Source organism: Mustela lutreola, chromosome 1, assembly GCF_030435805.1.
Source record: "Mustela lutreola isolate mMusLut2 chromosome 1, mMusLut2.pri, whole genome shotgun sequence".
Lineage (NCBI taxonomy): Eukaryota > Metazoa > Chordata > Mammalia > Carnivora > Mustelidae > Mustela > Mustela lutreola.
This window is the reverse complement of record NC_081290.1, coordinates 109,609,791-109,622,456: the sequence shown is the minus strand read 5'-3', so window position 1 is coordinate 109,622,456 and position 12,666 is coordinate 109,609,791. Positions and strand designations below refer to the sequence as shown.

The 12,666-nt window shown below is 46.6% G+C and overlaps 1 protein-coding gene across 3 annotated transcripts in view; it reads right to left on the bottom strand.

The window, feature by feature from the left end:
- TSPAN5 (tetraspanin 5) overlaps positions 1–12,666 on the bottom strand; it is a 177,472-nt gene that overhangs the window by 21,527 nt on the left and 143,279 nt on the right. For all 3 annotated transcript variants that reach the window (XM_059172520.1, XM_059172523.1, XM_059172515.1), the window contains exon 2: positions 10,940–10,990. In XM_059172520.1, the coding sequence (XP_059028503.1) occupies positions 10,940–10,990 (51 nt within the window). The remainder of the gene's footprint in view (positions 1–10,939; positions 10,991–12,666) is intronic.

Here is a 12,666-nt window from a genome sequence, read left to right as displayed (position 1 = left end):
CATGAGGCTGAGACTGACCGGGCTCTGCGCTCAGCATGGAGTCTGCTGGAGATCCTGTCTCTCTCCCTGTGCCTCTCCCCCACCCCACTCGCTCTCTTGCTCTCTCTCAAAATAAATAAAGAAAATCTTTTTTAAAAATGGCCATGACCTGGTGTGGGGAGAGGAAGAGGAGAGACACCATCCTCCAGGTCTCCATGAAATTCTGCAATCAAGCAGTTGGTGCCGCGGCCAGCTGTGCCAAGTCCTACCCACTGGTGCTGCTCCTGGGCCACAAACGCCACCCCAGAGGGAAGGACTGCCTCTCTGAATAAGGAAACAAATCCACAGGCAAAAGTGTCACTTTTCAGAAATCCAGCCTGTTCTCAGGCCACTCGCCAGATGCCTTTACATGTGTGTCCTCATGATGGAATACATACCCAGGAATGGTCCTAAGCATAATGTTTAAACCCAAATATGTAATAGAGGCTCTGATCACGGTGTGCTCCCTGCCCAAACTAAAGCGGAAAAACAAAAAAAAAGAAAAGAAAAGAAAAACGAAAAGAAAAAGCAAACAGCCTAGTAGTAGGTGATCACTGTGCTCTAGGGCCCGAGACAGAAGTCACTCAGTTACTAAGCAAAGTCAGGATCACCCAAGAGCTGACGGGCAACTGTATGTGTCATGGGTATTCAGAGTGAAGGCACAGTGACACCCTCAGGTGGTCATCTGGCGGGAGACAGGTGAGCAGGGTGCTGGGCAGAAGCAGCAGCAGGGTGAGTACTGTGGGAACACAGAGGGGAAGGGGAGAAGGTGAGGTCAGCAAGTGCAGAGACAAAGTGACAGGCTCTGGTTCTGAAGGGTCTATGTGTGAGCTTGACGGGCGGTGAGGGCAGGCTAATGGGTAGACGGGCTGGCACTGGGTTTGAATGAGGGCGTTTTGAGCAGTGGAAAGCCCGGTCATTTGTGTACTTAGCTCACAACCTGGGCAGCAGGTGGACGTCATGGAAGCAGCTGGCCGGCTCTGGGGTGATCCAGGTGGGCTAGAAAAGGGCTACGCTACTGAGCACACGATATGGCTGGCACTGGGCTACCTAGCTTAAGTCACCCTCACCACAAGCCTACCAGGCAGGACAGCTGTCCATGGCAGGAAAAAGACTCAGAGATGGGCAGCTGCCAGCTCGCCAGGGTGAGAAAGTGACATAGCAGAGTTTCCAGCCCAGGCCAGCAGATCCCAGAGTGGTCTACTGATGACCTACCCCACCTCCATGATGCTCTCCTGTCTGAAAAAAGCAAGCAGCAGTGGGTATGAAGGTTCTCATTTTCAAAAGAACATTGTGTATCTGTGTCTAAAATTTTAAGTATGTAACATGTTAAAATGATATTTTTGGCCCTGGACTTCCCTAATCACCCTCTGAAAACCCAAGTAAGTAAGAGAGACAAAGGCCTCTCCCCACCGCTGCCACCTGCCACCCCCTACAGGCCAAGAGGCACTTCTCTCTCCCCGCACACCTCAGCAAAATCAAGCGGAAAGAAAGTGAGGTAGGGGAGAAAATAGAATTTCCTTTCTCTAGAGAAAGTGGCTGCCGTGCTGTGCACCACCACTCCCCGGCAGCTTGCTTTTCACCTTAAACCTGGTGAGGACTTTCAAGGGGCCTACTGGGGGAGCTCTGAGACAACAGTGACTTAGGTCAGCCTGCCCAAGAAGGAAAGAGGAGGGCTCCAGGGCAGGCGAGGGCTATTCTTGGTGGCATGGGCCTCACCCCTACATGAGTGTGCCCAGGAAGAGGCAGCTGGGGTAAGAACAGGAAACCTCAGAAGGCAGAGTGCAGACGAGTGCAGGCTGAGGAAGACGGCCGGGTCTGAGCTGGGGAACTAGGCAGCCACTTGGAGCAGACACAGCCACCAAACTCAAGGGAACCACCAGACAGAGGGACCCGGCAGGGAAGCTTCAAAAAGACCAAGACATCATCCCCTCCACCCTCTGCCTGGTCCCAGGAGCCCAGCCCCACCCGCACTTCAGCTCCAGCAGGAAGTGGGCAGAGGAACATCTGGTGAGTGGGGAGGGGTGACAGGAGGAAGCAGGGGGCAAAGGCCTCACCCTGCTTCCCTCTTCAGGGACCCAAGGCAGATGGAGCTGGGTGAGGGAGAACATTGGAACCCAACATCATCAGGGTTGGAGTTCTGATCACCATCCAACTCATCCGGGCCTGAACTTGTGCCTCAGAATGAAAGTAGGACTATGATATCTGAGAGGGAACAACAAAGTCATGGAACTTTCGACCCACCTCAATTTCATTCCTGAGAAACCCCTCTGAAAAAGGTTTATGCAGACACACCAAAAGAAAAAGTACTGGTTACAACGGATTAACTTTAGTGCTAACTTTGCAGGTACTGAGCAAGAGCTGCTCTGTTTTCAGATTTTGGACTAAAACAGGAAACTCAAGAGAGTGACTTGGGTAACAGAGAGAGATGTGGACTAACTCACTGTATTTCTGCCAATGGGATGCTATCTTCAAAGAAGGATTTTCGGCATCTCAGAAGCGGCTCCTTAAGAGTAGTTTCCAAGCCAAACATGTAGTGCTCTGTTCCAGATATCGGGGGAACCCCCTACCCCTACAGCCTCTCTCTGGCTATGGAAACTCGACAGCCACCACCATGAATGGCCTGAAGCACTGGATCTCATGGTCTTCGATTTTCCTTCCTGGGAAAATTGAGGCAGTTTTTCCAAGGTGAGTCTTGGAAAACAATCTTGTCAATGACGGTGACAAAAAGCAACTGGAAGGTTCTGAAATGAGACTCACAGCAAGGCAGTGGTCAGGGCAAAGCCTCCAGGAGAAAGATCTTCCTTATCCATCCCCAGGAAAGCCCCAGAGAAAAGCAGTACAGGCCAGAGCTCTTCTAATTCCCATTCCCCTTTGGGCTCAGAACAGCCAGACTTTCCCTCTAGCCCGCTCCCCACGGGAGCTAGAGCAGGGTGAGCAAAAAGGCAGGCAGGGGAGGGCTGGGGCCCAGCCTATGGGGAGGGGCCAGACTTCCCGTGTAATCCTTCTGGGCCTCAGTTTCCCCACCTCCAACAGAATAGGTTATCATTCTCCTAAAGTTTAACCCTAAAGATCCACAGAGACAGAAGTAAAAACGAAACCCTTCAGGAAGAGCCACCTTTTCCTGTGCCGTCTTTAGGGCATATAGAGCTCCTCTGCATGGTCTCCCTCATTGGCTCCGACATCTTCTCAGCCCCAGCAGTGCAGGCAACACGCAGACAGAACTGAGCGGAAAAGGGCGCAGGACCCCTGCCTGCAAGGTGTTTTCAGGCCCCCTAAAGCCAGCTGGATGCATCCTTGGCACAGACAGCTAGGGGCTGGATTGGGAGGGCAGGAGGGAACATGGGTCCCGGCCAGTGACGGACGCTCTTCCTACTCGGAAAAGTGGAGGCTCCTCCTGGCCCTCGCTGACGCGGCAGGCAGCACCCCAACCTGCGACTGCTGGCGAAGGGGCCCTGTGCCTCTCACCCTCACTCAAATGCTAAGGAACCAGCACACGTGCTGGGAAAAATGAAGAAGGAAAGCCCTCCCCCCTCATTTTCCCACCAAACAGGACAATCACATATTGATTCCCATTTTTATGCCAGAAATAAAGGAGTATTTTCTTCCCCAACATCCCAAATTAGGGGCCGTGTTACTGTTTTAACACTGTCCCGCTATCGATCAGACATCACAGCCACATGTAACTAACTCTGCTCACTCTCAGGCAAGCAGATCTGTCTCCACTGCCCGCCAACAGGAGATCTGAGGCAACTTCACGCCTCTCGAACTGAACGCCACAGGCCACAAAATCGCCCCAGTTTAAGAGAATGCTTTCATCATTCGTTTGGTCATTCACTGTTTCAGAAGCAGTGTTTTTTGAACAGCGACTCTGTGCTGAGGCTGTAGGTACTGGAGGGGAGCAGTAAACAAAAGTCTTTGCCCTCACAGAGCTGCTTTTTTTAGTGGCGTGCGAGAGCAATGCCCTGGCTGGTGTGGAAGTGCTCGATTCTATGAAAACACGTAGGAGAAAAACACAGGGAAGCAGGGAAAGAGGGAAGGGGCATGGGGTGACAGCAGTGACTTGAAATAGGCCAGGAAGATCTGTGGAAGGAGGTGACATTTGATCAGAGATCAGAAAGTGAAGAAAAATGCCAAAGTGGATCTCTGGGGGACAGCATCCCCGGTAGGGGAGGAGCAAGGACAAAGGGCCCAGGCGGGGGACAGCGGTGGGGGGAGTTGAGATTTTGGACAAACAGCACTGTGGTCCGTGGGGGCTACAGCAACAGGAAAGGGCAAGATGGAAAGTGAGGTTAGTAACGGGATGACATCTATGGGATGGAGTGAGACAGTAAGGTCACTGAGCTCACTGGAAGGTTTGGAGCAGAGAAGCGATAAGACTTTTTTTTTTTTTAAGGTATAGATTACATTAAATTTGGTATTAGTTTCAGGTATAGAACACAGGGATTCATCATTTATACACATTATAAAATGATCACCAAAAAAAGTCTAGTTACCATCTGTTATCACACAAAGTGATTATAATATTATTGACAATATTCCCCAGGCTGTACTTTTCATCCCTGTGACTTATAACTGCAAGTTGGTGTCTCTACTGCCCGTCTCCTATCTCACTCATTCCCCCACTCCTACCCTTCTAACCACTGATTTGTTCTATCTAGGATCTGTTTTATTTTCTTAGATTCCACATATAAATCATACACTATTTGTCTTTCTCTCTCTGGCTTTTCTTTTCTTTTTAAAATATTTTATTTATTTATTTGACAGAGAGAGAAAGAGAGAGAGAAAGCGCACAAGCAAGGGGAGCTGGAGAGGGAAAGGAAGAAGCAAGCTCCCTGCTGAGCAGGGAGCCCGATGCAGGGCTTGAGCCCAAGACTCTGGGATCAAGACCTGAGCCAAAGGCAGATACTTAACCAACTGAACCACCAGGCGTCTCTCTCTCTGACTTACTTGAATTAGCAGAATACTCTCTAGTTCATCCATGTCACAAATGGTTAAGATTTCATCCTTATTTACAGTTGAGTAATGTTCCATTATATAACACATACACCAAATCCTTACCCTTTCACCTGTCAGTGGGCACTGGGGTTGCTTCCAGAATCTTGATACTGTAAATAATGCTGCAATGAACATGCTGCATGTATCTTTTCTGTTTTCTTAGATCAATACCCAGCAGTGGAATTGCTACGTCATCTAGTATTTCCATTTTTAATTTTTTGTGGACGCTCCACACTGTCTCCACAGTGGCCGCACCAATCTACATTCCCACCAATAAGGCACAAAGGTTCCGTTTTCTCCACATCCTCACCAATATTTGTTACTTCTTGTTTCTTTGATACTAGCCACGCTATCTTATATTTTGAGAGGATCACTCTGGCGGCTTTGTGGAGACGTGCCTGGGTTAGGAGCAGGGGAATAAGCGTCGAGGCAGGGGAAACAACTGAAGGCTTCTGCACGCATGTAGGCAAGATGTGGAAGCAGCTACGATCAGGGTGTAACAGTGGAGGTGATGAGAAGAAATGAGATTCCCCACCTTTTCTCAAGGCAGAGTGGACTGAACGTGGTCTGAGAAGGAAAGAAGGGAAAGTGTCAAGAAAACCCGAGCAAGTACGAGAAGGGAGTTGTCATTTACTACCATTTGGGAAGAACAGCTTTGAGGAGGGAATCAGGAGTGCTGTTTTGGATTTTCAGAAGCCACTGGACATTTAAGCGGAGATGCTAGGGAAGGTACCGGCTACCCAAGTCTGGAGATAGTAAGGTCTCAATCGAAGATCTGAATTGGGAAGTCATCCGTGACAGATGGCGTTTGAAGCCCCAAGCTGGGATGAGATTGCCTAGGGCCTGAGTGAAGACAGAGAAGACGTCTCAGAGCCAAGCCTCAGGCAAAGGAGTATGAGAAGGCACTGCCTGAGAGGCAGGGAAACTGGGAATGTGGGCTATCTCGGAAGCCAAGTGAAGAAAGCATTTCTAGAAGGGGAGATGATAAACTGTACCTTAGTCCTTGCTTTACTGACAGGGTTTCTGAGTTCTCAGATGAAAAAGTGATGTGCTCCAGGACCTAGGACAGGTTCAGTAAGAAAGGACCAGGTTTATCAAGTTCCTAGGCTGGTAATTAGAGGAAAAGTGAAGGATATAGTCTGTCTACAAGAATAAGAAGCAGATAAACAGTCTGATATAATGACAAATAGATGGATTAGAAACTGCTTGACTGATGACACCCAAGGGCACATATAAGTGAATGAGTGTCAGTCTCCAAGGAAATTTCCAGGGACATGTCACTGGGCTCCGTTCTTAGCCTACTCAACATACCAATGGCTTTTATCAGTGATAACTAAAACAGACTGCAATCAGAACAATCCAGAAGGCTTTTGAAAATAAAGCATCCCAGTGTCCACCCCAGACCTACTGAATCAGAAAATCCCCAGACAGCATGGGTGGGGGCGGGGTGGGGGGCAAGGAGCTAAAGGAAGGCATGAGTTAGAAGAAAGAATTGAGGGAGAAGCTTGATCCAAATGTACGGCTAAAACCAAGCTCAGCAGAATGGGAAATGTGCTGGGTAACAGCTGGGTACGTGGAACCTTAAGTCTGATTCTGAAAAAGCAGCCAGACGCAAGGTGGAAAGGGTACACTTAGCTGGATCTGAGACCAATTTGTGAGTGTCCGTGATCAACAAAGGGATCTTAAGCTACATGGACAATAGGCCAGAGGAGAAGGGACATAACCCAGCCATACCCACCCTGGCCCCAAAGCACCCTCTCAACGGTAGGGGGGACACACTAGATAAAGGGACAACTCCCCCACCCCCCAATTCCTAAAGAGAAGCAGATGTTTAGCCAGGAAACTCAAGAAACCAGGCCTCAACCCCGAATACCTTAAGGGCCAACATGCAGAAGGACTTGCTCTGTAGGATCCGATAGGGTTGATCTAAAATCCATAAATAAAAACTAGTAGGACAGGATTCTACTTTGGTAGAAGGAAGGTCTTTTAAACACTAAGAGGAACCCAAAGAGAAAAAATGGTGAGTATTTTGCCACAGAAATTGCTAAACTTACATATACCCCCAAATTAGCATTTATTATGATGTACTAGTTTATGTGTGTATATATATACACACACACACATACATATGTACAAGGGTAGTGTTTCCTACACTGTAAATTCCCTGAAGAATTACATCCCCAGAGTCCAGCACAAGCCCTGTCCTGTGCTATGTGCTCAATAAATGCTATTATGGCTGGATGCTGCCAAGCCTGTTATAGAGGTGATTCATGCTACAAATCGTTAATGTTCCTTCTAGAACAGCAGGTCCTATGATCTCTGAAAAACCACACATAAACCAGTCATCCTTTGCATCTGCACAGTCAATTCAGAATTTAGATGAAATGGGTTGTTTAATTGTTATGTCTAAAAGTCAATAGTAGATAGAGGCTCCTGGGTCACTCCATGGGTTAAGCGTCTGCCTTCGGCTCACATCATGATCCCAGGGTCCTGGGATGGAGCCCAGCATCGGGCTCCCTGCTCGGTGGGGAGTCTGCATCTCCCTCTTTCTGTACTTGATGCTCCCATTGCTCTCTCTGTCAAATAAATAAAGTCCTTAAAAAAAAAAAAAAGCCAATGATAATATTAGCCCTAGGTTTAAGGCTCAGTCTGCTATTAAGTATGCACATGATGGGGGGGTAATAATTTTTGTCTTGAATGTTTCTGTATTCCACATCAAAACGTGTAAAGCTTTGTCCACTAAGGAAATTTGATCCTTCCAGCTGTGACCCAGTTTGGAGATAATCCACCTCTAGGTGTTCCTTCAAGTAAATGTCACCACATCCCTACAGGGTGGTTACTGATTTACTGATTCACAGGCTGGTGTTAGCAGCCCAGGAGGACCATGGTGCCCACTACCCTTGACCAAATTCCGGTTCACCTCAGAATTTCACCCCCTCTGAGGCCGGTTCCAGCTGAGAAGTAGTTAACCCATAGGGTTTCGACAGAGTTGCCTTTGCAGTCAGTCACCAAGGGGATCGCTGCAGATCGGGTTCCATGGCCCCACATTATGGGTGCCAGTCCTGCAGGGATGGGAGTAGTGCAGGGGCCTACTCAGTGCCTACTCTCTGCCCAGTGTCCTGAGGTACCCCAGAAATAGGGGTGTGAAGGCCAAGGGGAAGGAGAGAGCCTTTCCCTGCTGCCTTTCCCTGTCTCTCCTTCCTGCTGGCCTGCTGCGCCCGCCCCCCCGCCCCCCGCCCAGTGCGTTTCTTCACTGTGTGCCAACCAACCTCACTGCCCCTTCTCTGGGACCCTGATTTACTGTTCACCCCTCTTCTTGAATTCACTTCTTGGAAAATACATTTCTCCAGAGTCTGTCTGGAGGGGTTCAAGATGCTGAGGACATGCCATGAAAGGTATGATGATGGGAAACAGGCAGCATGTCACAGGGACCTGTGTGTGAGGAAGCAGATCCAAAGTGGAGAGGAGGGTAGTCATGTAGGTTCCACGGGAAGGTCATTTGAACCAGACTTAGAGGAGAAGGAGCAAAGCCTGGTGACAGCCAGGCAAAGAGCGCTCAGAGCAGAAGGGAGGCAAATGTCCCTTGAGACTCCTGAGGGGACCGTGGTTAGAGCAGGGCCAGTGAGGGCAGAGGCACAGATACCACTGAGGCAGGAGAAAAAAAAAAAAAAAAAAAGGTGTTGGGGCAAGGGCCCAAAGGGGGCTGTTATCAACTTTATGCTTCACAGGGAACTGTGAAAATCAGCTGACTGGAGTAGAGGAGTGAAGTCATCGGACAGACATCCTAAAGATGTCCCCCAGTGTGAGTCCATCGCAGTTAGACTAGCAGCCAGTATCTAAGTGGCAGCATCCAAGGTTGCAGGAAGAAGTCCTCAGCTAGTGAACTGCCTACTGTCAGGGCCCCAGAGGCGCAGGAACTCTGCATGATTCACTGCTGTGTCCCATGCGGGGGGATGGGGAGGTTAGAGGGTGTGGAGATGTGGCTAATGTGCACCAGATTAGGTTCCTCCATGTCCTTTTACCCTCTGCTACTTCCAGTTGGTCCCGGCTCAGAGTTCTGCTCCACAGTAGCTGGGTAACTGGCCAAGTAACTTCAGCTCTCCAGTGAAACTTTCCATTTATTGGCAGTGGCCTTGACAAAGAGGGGTCTGCTGTTTCCGCCCCCAACACAGGGACCACAGTCACCCCTTGCTCTGATATTTGGTGACCCTTCCAGCTTTAGAATTTTGTGATTTTATCACAGAAGAGACCTTTGGGGCAACTGATGAAACAAGAAGGTAATTATATTTCACAAAGAGAAAAAAAAAAACCTTCAAAATTACCAATGGTCTGTTTATTGCTACAATAGACAATTAGTTCATTTAATGCCTTCCAACATCTTTTCAAATCAGATAGAAATGGACTCTTATTAAAGGAGGATTATAAAAAGCTGCGTTATCCATCATTAACCAATCAGAAGGCTTCTAAAAGTAACATTTCTGAGATTCCACCAATACAAATCTATGAGCCAAAAAGGGAACTGATTCACTTTTCCAAAAGATGAGGAGTCTTCAACATAAAAGTTTCTAGAGATCAAATTATGTCTGTTTGGGAAACTTATCTCCCTTCATCACTGCCCTGCTTCAGAATGTTGCGGACAAGTGGTTGGTTCTTTGTAAAACACTTTACGTTCTGTATGTAGGTATTTTGTAAATAAACAGAGGGTGGTTCACTTTCAAAACTTGGGATTTACTCTGAGTTTTATCTGATGCAATCTGAACATTTTTTTCTTATAGAAATTCCTACTCGTATCTGAGGGGGTTTTTGTTTGTTAAACATTCTTACTTTTGCTCTCCTGGTACACAGAACATCTCACAGAAACTCTTGGCTTCAGGCCACGGTCAAGGTCAAAGGAAGAAATACCTAAGGGATAATAGACAGGTCTTCTGGAAAACTGAAGCTAAGCTCTGTGTCTGTGAGTTTTCACCCATCCACCTGCTTCCTCATTCCTTCAAGGTGGGAGATAAAATGCTGTCAAGGATTCCACCCCCAAAGAAGGAAGAAAAAAGGAGTTCATGTTAATTTTTGAAGTCCAGAGCCCGGTCTCAGTAGAACTTGTCAAAAAACAATTAAAAGGTACAGAGGGGAAGTAAGGCAGAGAAGTGGACACAGCGGGGCGGGGGAAGGGGGGGAGGTCATGAGCGTGTTGTGTGGAGCATCAACTGTCCAGAACATTGTCTTCACCATAGCCTAGAATATGCTCCTCCGTATTTCCAGACTATTTCCTAGGAAATATTGAGGAAATAATTCCTAGGAAATACTGTATTTGCTCATAAAGACATAAATATTATAATCATAAATACTGTATGTTGGATTTGCTCATAAATTCTGAACATTCCTGAATACTTTCAATCAGTAAACAAAAAGTCACATTCTTTAGTATTAACGTGAAGTTTATCTGATTTTCAAACAGGAATTATATCTACCTTCTTTCATACGACATGCTAATAGCTCATTATATAATGCTCGAACAGAAAAGAAAAATAATCTTTATGGCCTGAGTAATCTTTTAAAGGGTTAAAAGAGAGAGAGAAAGAGAGAGAAGGCTGCAGGTGGTTTGGTGATATTTATAAGCATTACTGAAATTCTTGTGCCAGAGTGAGGAAATGTTCCATAATAATAGGTTACTTCCAGCTAACTGACACAATTTCAACACACGATCTCTGTTATGCACATGTATTGTTATTTTTGTAATTATTTTGATATAATGACTGATTTAGTCTTTATTCCTAAGGAGCCTTAGAACTATGACATTATCTTCCAAGAACACTTTCTTTCATGAAAGAACCATGTTTCTTTATAGTCTGCAGATGTCAGAGGAAAAGGAAACAAAGTGTAGTGTAATGTGCAACCTCTAGCAACCAAAATGGATGCATCAACTTACTTTTTCATTCCACGCCCACAGTCCAATTCCAAGAAATGCTATTCCCAAAAACTGAAAGAAAGAAAAAAAAAAGGTGTTAAGTGTAAGGATAAATGCTATGTTTTTACTAATACAAATACAAATAAAGTTCTCAACCAACTCTTTTGTCAGTTTACCAGGCTGAGAAATACTCTTATCTAAAATGTGAGTGACAGCCTTTGACAGAAAAATAAATACCATAATCACCTTGATTAAAATTAAGCATGAAGAAGAACTGAGTAAAGAAAAGGTGGTATAGGAATCAACCTTAGAAAAGAAGGAAATCCTGTCATTTGCAACAACACGGATGAACCCGGAGGGCCTTATGCAAAGTAAAATAAGCCAGACAGAGGAGATACATACCACATGGTATCATTTACATGCGGAATCCAAATAAATAAATCGAACTCACAGAAACAGAGTAAAAACGTGGTTGCCAGGGGCGGGGGTAAATACTGAAAGGTTAGCAAAAGGATACAAGTTGTAAGATGAGTAAGGTCGGAGGATGTAATGTAAACACCATGACTACAGTTGGTAACCCTGTCTTGTAAAACTAACTTCCTCTAAAGGAACGGAAATGATGTCACACACCGAAAGGTAACCGTAAGGTCATGGATGTGTTACCTCAAGGGTGGGGAACCCCTTCACAACTTATATACATATCTAATCACCACGATGTACTCTTTAAATATCTTACAATCTTATCTGTCAATTCTATCTCAATAAAGCTAGAAAAACAAAAAATTTAAGTTATTTAAAAAGAAGGGTTGGAATACGCAGGTGCTTCGAAGTCACTGATATTATGAAGGATAATAATTAGGTAGAACCTTGAGTAAAACCGAAGTTATTAATAATGTCTAAGACTGCCTTTCAGTGTAGGAGAGGGCACAGTTCTGCCCCTATAAATCCAAGCCCGGAGTTCACTAGAAATGGAGTATGAGGGACACGAACAGAAAAAAGCCGGTGATCCTCTCTACACCATCATGCCGCTGGGAACGGGCCAGGAAGAAGGCAGGCAGAGCACCACACTCTTTACACAACTTCTTCCAAAGGTAACATGAATCTTACAAAGTCCAACGTGACCCAAAGAAAAGTCCTGCATTCTTCCATTTTTCAGAAACTTAAATTTAGACTTCTATCATCCTTGAGAAGGGCTTCTACAGCTCCGCCTGGTCTCACCTCCATGCCGTAACTTCGTGTATACCCGGGAGCACACGAACACTGCAGTGAGATAAAGGGGCACCCAGCACAGAGCTGTCTCCTCTCCCCAACCACAACCCCACAGTGCTGCCCCTGAGCTGTGCTTGGGGGCGGGGGAGCAAGCAAGCAGTACCCAGCTGGCGGGGGGGGGGGGACTCCCTACTGTACTTAGTTGTCACTGTATTCTATCTGCTCAGGGATACACATTTCTGTACACGTTTTAACATGTCTGAAATCAGGACAGGTCTTACAATCAATGGTATCTCAGTCTTTTCCCCTTGACTTTACCTAAAATAATAGCAGGTCTTGTAATCAGGGTGTCCCATCTTTGATGACACATTGCACAGGGCTGTCCACCCCCTGAGAGCCCAGTGGTCAGGACCGGGTGTAATTGGCCATGAGCAAAGACACATCTTATTCCTCATCCTCATTACCAAGAGCAACTCGGAATTTCCTTCCCAAACACTGAAGTGAAAGGAGAGGCGCAGGTTAACGAGCAGTTTCAATCT